The 11,348-nt window shown below is 44.7% G+C and overlaps 2 protein-coding genes across 2 annotated transcripts in view; both read left to right on the forward strand.

Annotated features, from left to right (window-relative positions):
* The first annotated feature begins 901 nt into the window (after positions 1 to 901).
* hmg20b (high mobility group 20B) lies at positions 902 to 7,574 on the forward strand. Its single transcript, XM_061238403.1, has 10 exons — positions 902 to 1,012; positions 1,765 to 1,812; positions 1,941 to 2,058; positions 2,657 to 2,884; positions 3,462 to 3,582; positions 4,310 to 4,362; positions 4,710 to 4,776; positions 5,446 to 5,661; positions 6,270 to 6,402; positions 6,595 to 7,574. Exons 2-10 carry the CDS (start codon positions 1,781 to 1,783, stop codon positions 6,605 to 6,607), a joined length of 981 nt encoding a protein of 326 aa, XP_061094387.1. The 5' UTR covers positions 902 to 1,012; positions 1,765 to 1,780; the 3' UTR covers positions 6,608 to 7,574.
* A 1,706-nt stretch (positions 7,575 to 9,280) lies between these two features.
* The window catches only part of unc13a (unc-13 homolog A (C. elegans)), a 63,964-nt gene continuing 61,896 nt past the window's right edge, over positions 9,281 to 11,348 (forward strand). The window contains exon 1 of the mRNA XM_061237838.1: positions 9,281 to 9,302. Within this exon, the coding sequence (XP_061093822.1) occupies positions 9,281 to 9,302 (22 nt within the window). The remainder of the gene's footprint in view (positions 9,303 to 11,348) is intronic.

The raw sequence follows: 11,348 nt of genomic DNA on the forward strand, positions 1-11,348 counted from the left end.
TTAAAAGTGGAATTAAAAAATAAAATAAATGTCCAAAATGACAGAAATTAGAACCATTCACTGTATCTACACTGTAGCTTTCTAAATATATATCTATTAAAACAACAACTCTTACTAAATTGAAGGAAATGAAACATTGACTATACTGTGTATGTAACTGTATATATTAACATGAATATTAGCAGGCCTATGGTATTTGTCTCTCACAGTTATTCCTGTACACAGAGTTCTGTCAGCAGAACTGAGGCTTATCTATTGAAGATGCCCTTCCTGTGGGATGAAACCATTTGGCTCTTCAATAAAGAAAAAATATTTGGCTATAGCTAGAAGTTGTAGTTGCCAACAATGTCTAATTACATTGCAATTGTACAAATCTGGAAGACATTTATTAAACATGTTTTTACATGAAGGGATGTTTTTACACAAAGTGTATAAATGTATTAACAAATGTACATTTAGACCTTTCAATTCATGATGCAAAGCAACAATAACAATATCGCTAAATCTAGAATAAATTCTTTCCCTGAGGGGTTTAAAGGGAGAAGAAACTAAAAATCTAGCATTTTCGAGGACATCTTCATCATAGTTTTATTTGGAATCAATGTTAAGTATTAGTTGATGAGAACTATCTCTCTAAAGAATCCCAGACGTGATCATTATGTTTGTAAATAAGCCAATTTTATAATGTAAAAAACAAATTCTGGACTGATTCTTATTTCGATTTATTTGTTTGTTTTAAGTCATCCTTATCCAAGGTGAATCACAGTACATGATACCTGCAATGGCAAACTAACTGCATTTTTCCACAAGAAAACAGAACGCCAGGTAGGGCTGTAGAAAGCAATATGGGCCATTATATTCATAGCGTGTGCTCAAGGTATTTATTCTGTTAATTACACGAGCCAATCATCGCTTAAAATATTCTGTGGAGCCAATCACTAGTAAGGGGTGGGGAAATATGTGTTTTCCCGGAGTTTGGGAGAGAAGCGTAAAGTATCCAAGAGTTATCGCGGTAAGTCCATTCTATTTGTTTATTCTGTAAAGCAATAAGAATACAATAATTCCAAGAAAAGTCACAAAATCATATATAACTGTCATTTACTGATAGCGATGTATAAGCTCATAAGTACATTTATTTCGTCGCATGAAAGTATGCGGCTGATATTCCTCTTTGTTCTAATGTAACGTTAGTAGTTAGCTGCAGCTAGCTAGTGCCATGTTAGCTTTTATCTAGCCTATCAATGTTTTCAAACACAACTAGAGCTGTCCTGAATGAAGTTACTGTTGGCTAGCTAGATTGCTAGAGAACTAAATGCAATATTCACGAGAAAAACACTGCGCGAGCCGCAATTTCCAACTTCAGAATGATTCGTGAGTGGATTAATAATGAGCAATTTAACTAGCTAGCCAACATTAGCCAACTCGCCAAAGCTAACAGTAGCCAGCCAAAAGCTACTACCGGTGCCCCTGCTAATAATCATTATCTGTCTGGCGTAGATAGTACACGCAACTACCTAACGTGGCTTAAGTAATTATGTTATTGAACAGACACACTTGTGACGTATGACATTGATAATCAAATTACACTACCAACACTTGATTTCACTCTGATGAATATGCTAACGCCAAGTAGCTAAACGTGAAATTAGTTCGCATCTTGTTGTACACACTCGGAAGTAGTCATCCATCGATGTGTACGTGCGTGCGTGCGTGCGTGCGTGTGTGGCAAAGCAAGAGGAGAAATAGCATGTCACTGTTTTTCAGGCAACTTGGTCTGGGCATGTCTCAGAACACTAAACAGCAGCAGACTGAGTGAGTATGGGGGGGCCAGGGATGTCAAATTGCACATTTCCTTCCAGTAACTACCTACATATTTGTGAGTGGTTCTGGCGTGCCGGACCTCTCTTTAACTCCTGGACCCTTCTGAATTTGTCCACCAGGCCTTCTCGAAGCCCTGCGCCGAATGGAGGGGCGTTTCTCATGCGGGGGGTAAAACAGGAGCAGAGCGATGCCCCCCTGGCCCGTCTGGTTCACCCCTCAGATTCAGCCCATGAAGAGGCAAGAGGGGAGGGGGGGGGAGCGTGCGTCTTCATGCACACATAGTGCACAGGGCATCGCATGCTGTGTACCCAGTTAGCATTACATTACAGGGATCTCGCTGACGCTTTTATCCAAAGTGACTTACAGTTGATTAGACTAAGCAGGAGCCAATACCCCCTGGAGCAATGTTAAGGGCCTTGCTCAAGAGGCCAACAGCTGTAGCAACACTGGGACTGGAACCACCAACCTTCCAGGTCCCAGTCAGACAACTTAGCCACCAGGCTACAGGCTGCCCCTATAGCAGAATTACTGGGCCATTTGTCCTTTTCTCTGTAGTGTAGTGTAATGGTGAGAGAACTGGGCTTGTAACCTAAAGCTTGGACACTGCAGTTGTACCCTTCAGGAAGGCACTTAACCTGACTTCAGTAAAATATCCAGCTGCATAAAAAATGGATGCTATGTCAGAAAAGTCTATATGCATATTCCTCATTGGTGTATTCTCCATAGCTGTTTAAAATGCTGCATCAGGGCATCATCATTACTAAAATCATTTAAAAAAAATGAATCATCATTAAAATGTGAACTTGTTCTCTTTTTCCCCCGGGTGCGTGAGCAGAACGTGGCCTCTCTCGTGGTGCAGCCGGTGAAGAAGCGCGGCTGGCCCAAGGGGAAGAAGAGGAAGAAGGTCCTGCCCAACGGCCCCAAAGCCCCGGTGACGGGCTACGTGCGCTTCCTGAACGAGCGGCGGGAGCAGATCCGCGCCCTGCACCCCGAACTGCCCTTCCCCGAAATCACCAAGAGGCTGGGGGCCGAGTGGAGCCGCCTGGCCCCCAACGACAAGCAGGTACGCTCCCCGCCGAAATCAGTGATGTCAGCTAGATCCTCTGGAGCAGCAGCGCAGAAGCGCTCTGTCACGGAGTGAATGCCACAAAGGGAGAGGTTAAGCTTTGCATTGCTGTGGCGAACTCCGTGTGAATCTGTAGCAGTATGTTCGCTTGTGAAAGTCGACTGCAGAGCGTGAAATCAGCCCTGGAGTAGCAATAGGTTGAGAATGTGAAATCATCTCTGGAGTAGCAATGATTGTGGAATGAGAACTGGCTTTTGTTTTTAATTTCAATCAGCAGCCGGGTTAGGCTTTGGAGTCTCAAGATCTGAGATCCCCGGTGCAGCCGATTGGTTGTTGCTGGTGTCCGTGACCACGGGGGTCTGCCCTGTTAGCAGGAGCAGTTGCAGTGACGTTCGCGCTCCGCTCTGTGCGTTTCTGACTGGGTGCGTACGTACACAGAGGTACCTCTTTATGGTGACGTTCACGCTGTGCCCTGTGCGTTTCTGACTGGGTGCGTACGTACACAGAGGTACCTCTTTACGGTGACGTTCGCGCTGTGCCCCTTGTGTTTCTGACCGTGTGCGTACGTATGCAGCGGTACCTGGACGAAGCGGAGCGGGAGAAGCAGCAGTACGCCCGAGACCTGAAGGAGTACCAGCAGAGCGAGGCCTTCCAGATCACCAGCGCCAAAATCCAGGACAAGAAGGTCAAGAGAGGTCAGGACTCCACACAAACACGCCCTATAGCAGTGGCCATGGAGAGCCACAGAGTGTGCAGGCTTTTGTTGTTACTGAGTACTTAATTGACAAATTAAAGCAGTTAATTACACAGTTAACTTGCCTCGCCTGGTTCCTTGGGCCTGAATTGGTTGCCAATATTCAGGTGGAAACAAAAATCAGCACAGCCTGCAGCTCTCTAGGACCTGGAGTGAGCACCACTGTACTATAAGACCTATTTTCTGTTCTCTTGTCTTTTTCTTTATCTCTTGTATTCTGATGTTGAGTGTAGAGCTGTCAGTCGATTATGTTTCTCATCTGATGTATGCATTCAGTATATATATTTTTTGGCATTTGCTGATGTCTGCCAATGGATTTGTTCAGCAGTAATGCCCTGTTTCATAGCGACTCCTGTCTGCTGTTTGTTTGTCATCATCAGTTTCCCAGTATTCAGCAAGTTTATGTATCAGCTTGATGTATAAAACGCAATAAGCAGTGGTGTTTCGGTGCAAGTCTTCAGCATGCTAGACTTGATGAAAATGATGGTTCTATTGTACTATTGTTCTATATTGTATTTCAGTTGAGCATGCTTCATTTTCTACTAATCATCTCAGGAAGTTGTCATGGTTATACTGTGGCATTGTGGCCCTGTTATTTGTGATAATTTTGTGGCCATCTCAGCCACAAAAATGTATGAATCACTGACTGAATCAATCTGTTTCTGCAGAAGAGCTTACGTCTGTGATTATTAACGCCACAAGTCTCGGAGCTGGCTATAAGGTAAATTGGTTGAATTATTTTTGTACTACTCAAAACAGTGTGATACAAGCCTCAGGTGCTCATATAGGTGATTGAAGAGCTGTGGATGTTAGATGTGATGTCATACACCATCTAATGTATGACATCACATCTAGAGATCATCAAATCACAGTCCTCAAGGTCCAGCAACTGCTGGATTTCCACCCTCCTTCACCTAAGAGTTAGGCGTGAAGACAGTCTGGCCCATCAGCCAATCAGTAGCAATAATCGTTCAGCTAATCGCCTGGGAGAAAAGAGAAGCAGGGCGGGATTTGATGATCGCTGTCTCACACGATTGGTCACCGCCTCTCTTTGTGTGCCTCCTCCAGGGCTCAGACCTCTCAAACAGGTTTGACGTTCCCATCTTCACCGAGGAATTCCTGGACCAGAACAAAGGTAATCCCTGCAGTGTGGTGAGGACATGGAGAGGAGAGGGCATGAGTGTGAATGGTACCCTCCGGTGTCCAGTTAGGTACAGGGTTGTTCACGTTTAAAGGCCCACTTGAGTGGAGATTCTGCCCCCTTTGTTCCGCTCTTTCCGAAAAAGGTCAGGTTGCCGTGACTGCTTCGATGGGTCTTGTGTAATGACTCGAAGCCGCATGTCCGTGTAATGGGGTCATGAATACCAGCTTGGCACTGACATACAACTCATGTGGTGCCGTTACATAACGTGTAAACGTAGGTTGATCTCGGTTCGCCCTGCCTACTCGGCCAGAAATTCCCAAACAGCTGGACACAGTCACTTATGTTACCGTGTCCTCCTAAATCAAAGTTGGGACCCGGAAGGATGGTGGTTTAAGCCCACATGTAGCCACAGTAAGATCTACAGTAACATCTATCCGCTGTTGGGCCCTTGGGAAAGGCCCTTAACCCCACATTGCTCCAGGGGGCATTCTCCCCTGCTTAGTCTAATGAACTGTTAGTCGCTTTGGATGAATTGGCTAAATAACGAATTATTATGATTGTATTATTACTGGAAAGCCCTGAGATGACCGTACAGAAGTGTCCCGGTCCAGCGTCTCTCCTCCCTCATTGGCCGCTCGGGCTGTCACTCATCCCCTGCAGCGCGGGAGTCGGAGCTGCGGCGGTTGCGGAAGGCGAACGTGGAGTTCGAGGAGCAGAACGCCGTGCTGCAGAAGCACATCGCCGACATGTACAGCGCCAAGGAGCGGCTGGAGGCCGAGCTGGGTCAGGACGAGAGGCGGACCCAGGCACTGCACCGCCACCTGCAGGCGTTCAAGCACATGCTCGTCAACAGCCTATCGAGCGTCAGCCTGCCAGGTCTGTCCCCCATAATGCACTTCACCTGCAGGCGCTCAAACACATGCTCGTCAGCAGCCTATCGAGCGTCAGCCTGCCAGGTCTGTCCCCCATAATGCACTTCACCTGCAGGCGCTCGAACACATGCTCGTCAACAGCCTATCGAGCGTCAGCCTGCCAGGTCTGTCCCCCATAATGCACTTCACCTGCAGGCGCTCAAACACATGCTCGTCAGCAGCCTATCGAGCGTCAGCCTGCCAGGACTGCCCCCCATAATGCACTACATCTTATCTGACCCCCATAATGCACTTCACCTGCAGGTGCTCAACCACATGCTCGTCAGCAGCCTGTCCACTGCCAGCCTGCCAGGTCTGTCTCCCATAATGCACTTCACCTCAAGCCCTAGAGCACATGCTTGTCAGAGGTTTTGGAATCCTGAACGATGAATAATTTTTTCAATTAATGCAATTGAAATTGTATTCAATTATTTCCCTCACATTCTAGGCCAATTATCGAATCAAAACGATCAAAGTGGCGACGTGCACCCGCCAGTCTGCCCTGTTTGATTGCCCTGCCCCCTCAGCCGTGTCCACTTTAGTTTAACCCCCCTCCGCTCACTGTGCCCGCAGGCACGGGCGAGACCCCCTCCCTGGGCACCCTGGACTCGTACCTGAGCCGCATGAGCAGCATGCTGGAGACCAGCCCTCAGGAGCACCGCACCCTGGTCATCCAGCTGCAGGACATCCTGGCACACCTGGACAGGTACGCACCCCGCCACGCCCGCTGTAACCGGGGGGGGAACCGCAGTGAGTACGCCAGGGGGGGTGTTTCAGGAAGCAGGAGTGCCGTGTTAGCTGGATAACTGCACTGGTTAAAACCCCGGAACTGCGGGTTCTGGGTTTTACTTATCCAGCTTCATGATGTCTCTCTTTTTTATTTCCTGTCTGTCCACAGTGAGAAGCTCTGATTGGCCAGGGGCTAGCAGGGCTGATTACCGATTGGCTGTGTCCAGCGTAACCCCATCTCATCACCACTGTCCCTCAGCCTGGCTGTGGAACAACAGCTCCCCCTCTGGGCTGAGTCTGTCAGTGCAGCTCACAGCCTGCCACTGAAGGCATTAAACATATTTTGTGTGCGTGTCTGTGTGTGTGTGTGCGTGCGTTGTACCTGTGTGTAAGCATTGCGCCTATGTGTGTGTGTGTGTGCATGTGTGCTTTGAGCCTGTGTGTGCACACGTGTGTGTGTGTGCGCATGTGTGTAAGCATTGCGCCTATGTGTGTGTGTGCATGTGTGCTTTGAGCCTGTGTGTGCACACGTGTGTGTGTGTGTGTGTGTGTGTGTTTGTGTATGCGCATGTGTGTGTGTGTGTGTGTGTATATAAAAGTGATGCAGAGCAAACTTTTACTGGACAGATTATTCTAAGTACACCCTCATTCTTACACACACACATACAGGCAGGCACGCACTTTACTCAATTATCATCTCAGTGAGTTAAAGTCTTGGTGTTACAGTTAAGGTAATGACTGACTGGAGGCGTGTGTGAGAGTTTACAGAAATAGCTCACAAAAATACCTCCTGTGGGACCATGGAAAAATTGTGTGGCGAAAAAGCTGCAAAATTAAAATAACTGTCATGGGGTTTTTTATAGGGTATCTTTTATTAAATCTTCTTTTGTTTCAATCTCGTGTATGAACCTTTCTCCTCTTTACCCACAATTAAAGTAGCTTTTTGAAGGAAATTTGAAGAGATGGGATTGTACGATAAAATTAATGCACCTCAAGTAGTGTTGTGCCTTTTTGGGAATAACCATTTGTAAGGTGGGTTCTCATTGGTAAAGGGTCTTAGGAGTGGGTTAAGGAGTTTCTTTGTTTAAGTAATCTGCATGCATTCAGATGTGAAATATGGAATAAAAATGTGCAAATATAACAGGAAAACCATTGTTGTATTTTTCTTGTGTGTTTCTAACGGTGCAAATGTGTGTATGCTCAATGAAGTTTCATTAGAATGAAGCATGCCAGCCGGATATTAAACCAGCCCTCTACGCATTATGGAACTGTAATGATTTATATAATGTTTATCTAGAAAGCTCACGTTCTGAGCAAAAATTGGATTATGGTATTTAGATACCATCTCCCATTTCTAAAGCTTTTTTTTTCTAACGGGCCGTCACATTTGAATACTTACTCGACACAATCAATCCCACGATTAATTGTGCTATAAGAAGCATTTTAACATTTGAATGTATTTTTATTTGAAAGCATTCGCTGGTCGCCCAAAACACCAAGGTCTATAAATAATCTGCCGGAAGAGGGCGCTATTGTTCCAGCTGCTCTTCGCTGTGACCTCCTCAGGGAACTATGCAATATGATGATAGACAATATGGCTACAAAACCGATCATGTGCCGGTTCTCCCTCCTAAGCTACTGACGCACGCATCACCGCAACACGTATTGCAAGTTTTGCGAGACTAAAACCTCCCCTAGAGACATAGACTATCCTTGCCCACTGTTCGTGTCATGGTTGGTCGCATATGTATGATGCAGTTTGGTTTCCAAGACAACAGTACAGCGATGAGAACAATTAATGCCTTGTAGGCTAATAGCTAAAATGTGACATTTAAATTGGAGGTTGTTTCAATAAAGCATTATTTTTTTTAATTGTCATAAAGACCCATTCACTCTCATAGTTGACAGGTCTGACTGGTGCAAGCGAAACCCTCAATCATAGAGGCCTCAGATTAAACAAATGTATTAATAATCCCTTAAAATGGAATGTAAACCTTTAATTATGATCTTTCTCCTTTCTTTTGACGTCACGTTTTTCAGGCTCCTGGCCCTTGTGTCAGCTTTTTCCTTGACTTCACGGCAGATCAGTCTAGGTTTTATTCATGCCTTCCTTTCTGTGCTCCTGTAGGTTCCCGGCATGCTAAAATTGTAGTAGGCCTTCCAGTATGATTGCTTTTATAGATATTGTAGGCTATTTATGTAATAATCTCAGTTTCTGCGTCGTTTGTATTTCCCGAAACTACTCGCAATAAAATTTAGGGCATAGAATTCATTTTTCTCAGAACTAGTGACTCCTTTTTCTGAAATGTGACCTGAACGGTTTTTTTTTTCTGCCTCCGTCATCTTTCAGGTGTGTGGCTGGACATCGGGTGCAACACCATATCAGTGTCCTAGCATTGGACGTATTAAGTTCAGACAGCCCGATAATCTAAGAAAAAAATGTATCTGGACTGAGGGAGTTAAAAAAAAAAAGACGTAAAAAGGCGAGGCGTGAGTATGGTCAGGTGTTTAGAGCCTCATGCTACTCATCAGCGTGGCGTGACGTCACATCAGTAACTGTCCTCAGCAGCGGTGCTGAACAAGATGGCTGTACTTCGGGCGGAAAGCTGAGGCGAGGCTGCATGGAAGAGCCCGAAACAGATCGAGAAACAGTCAGCAAGACCGATAAGGGTAGATACCCTGTAGTGTAAACTGACCATATACAATTTTTTAAAATCAAATCCGTTTTGTGTTATGAAAATAGAACTGGTGATAATATCGCACGCCTTCAAACAAATCACTACAAATTTCTACTCCCGATTGAGCGGGGAACCGGGAGGAGACAGCTGGCAGCCTTCATAGCCACAATATAAGAGATGTCACTGCTGTGTGTTGGAGGTAAGTAAAGACAAATGTGGTCTGGCAAGATTTGAGGGGTAAAGAATTAAAAGAGAGGGACATTCATGTTTTGACAGCAACCAAGCTGACCGTTCCTCATTCAGACATTGCTGAAAGTGTGTTTTCATTCATGTAGCCCATTAAATTCTAAGTAGGCTATGTCACCTTAAACCTCAACCAAATTGTCGACGACAATTGACAATTGTCGACGAGTGATTTTATGTTCAATGCATGTTTTTCTTCTTTTGGTCTGGGTATAATGCAATAAGCAATTGTTGGCAAAACAACTCCCAGCGCTCATACATGTGCTGTGTTGGAACTATTTCGTCATGCATCCATGGTTTTCTATAGCTAGTAATGCCTCTTGAAATGTAAAATCACAATTCTCTGTGCTTAACTTAGCTACCCAAGGAGAAGCGAACGTTGAGAATGCATTTGCTTTACTGTGTATGGATATTAACACTGATTACGACTGATTTCATGATAATAGATGGATAATAACAATAATAATAATAATAATAATAATAATAATACTTTATTAGCCAATAGCGGTTCACTATTTTTCTTGAACATATATTCTACATAGCTGTTTAAGGAAGATAGGTAGAAGCCTTGGTCACCCAGCTCCGCTTTCAGTTAAGGAAACTAACATTCTTCCATCAGAACAGAGGTTCTGACTTAATTCCTGACAGCCGACACCATTGACTATTCTTTCCCTGTGTGTAGTCATGGGAGAGAGCACCCGCGAGGTGCTCGTGTGGGATAAACTAGCTTCTATTCCCGGAATTTGGATCCGGGGTGTTGTCGATTTGATTACCATATATTATCTCTTTTTTCGTCATAATTCGTTCTGACAGCTCAGATATAGCCCTTTAGGGATAGTTTTGTATTGCAATTACCAAAATGATTCGATGAACACCACTACTTACATTTAATTGTCAATTGATTGCGATAGATTAAAAATAGATTATTTCTGTTATATTGCATGTGTGTTTTCAGCTGAAAATTGTGCCAAATTGAGACGATTCTGATGATTCGTGGGTTTATATGCTGCTCCTGTTTGCAAAAGTTCCGTTATAAATCGTTATGAAGTAAAAAGGATATATTGGGAGTCACCTGAGAGGGAATGGTGTTCTCACTATGATTATGTATTAGTGTTTGCTGACTGTGTTAGCCTGAATGTCGCTACATCTTTGCTGAGCACGGTGTAGGCTGGTTTTATGCGAACTACATGCATGTATCAGCTTCAGCGCTGTGACAGCAGTAAGTGTGCGATTTTAACATCCCTTTCAAAGACAGAAAAAGCCCTTTGGCTGTCGTGTTCCCCTTGCGATATATTACAGGGGGCTATTGAACAAGATCAATACTGCATTGTTCTATTGTTGTAACCCACATATGTATGTCCATAAGTGAGTCCATCTCATGTCTGGAGTCCACATTTGGGTGTGGTTCAAGCATTTGCATTAGTTTTTGGGACCGCAAAGTCTGCAGCCTGGGTCTGTGCATTTAGTAGTGTGTCTCTAGCAGCGTGTTTGTGTGTCTGGCTGTTTTATGTGTGTGCTGCTTTTCAGATGCTTTAGGTACAAATGGAGTTTCTGTGGTTGATTGTAGAAGTGGTGTTGTTAATTTGCAAAGTAGAGACCCTGGGATTGTATTCATTTTCATAACCAAGTCGTACCTTCAACCACCGCCAGGCAGCGAAAAACATGGGGGGGGGGCGGCATTGGGATAAGGAAAGGCACCACCAAGCACACACACCCACAGCCAACAGTAGGTGTGTGGGTGTGTGTCAGGACCTGAGGGTCCTTGGCAGCAATGTGTGTTCAGCTAAATGCCTGCTCAGATGTCAGGTGCCTGGTGGTATTTTGAGTGATGGCCAAGGATTATTCTGGTACGAAATGGATTGCGTTTTTTTCCTTCATCTGTAGGTGTGAATTTGCAGTTTTATTTTATCCGTACATGGTAGATATGTGTTCTCCATAAACCAATATTGCTGTTCCATGCTGCCGTTTTTACATAGGTGGAAGCTTAATCAGTATTCTCACT

This window comes from Conger conger, chromosome 4 (assembly GCF_963514075.1).
Source record: "Conger conger chromosome 4, fConCon1.1, whole genome shotgun sequence".
NCBI classification, from domain to species: Eukaryota; Metazoa; Chordata; class Actinopteri; order Anguilliformes; family Congridae; genus Conger; species Conger conger.

What these genes read in the sequence shown, in the direction of transcription:
- hmg20b (XM_061238403.1), top strand. Translation starts at nt 1,781, where the DNA reads ATGTCTCAGAACACTAAACAGCAGCAGACTGA. An exon ending in TGGCCCCCAACGACAAGCAG is followed by an intron (nt 2,885 to 3,461) that starts GTACGCTCCCCG and finishes GTACGTATGCAG; the next exon opens with CGGTACCTGGACGAAGCGGA. An exon ending in GTCTCGGAGCTGGCTATAAG is followed by an intron (nt 4,363 to 4,709) that starts GTAAATTGGTTG and finishes TGCCTCCTCCAG; the next exon opens with GGCTCAGACCTCTCAAACAG.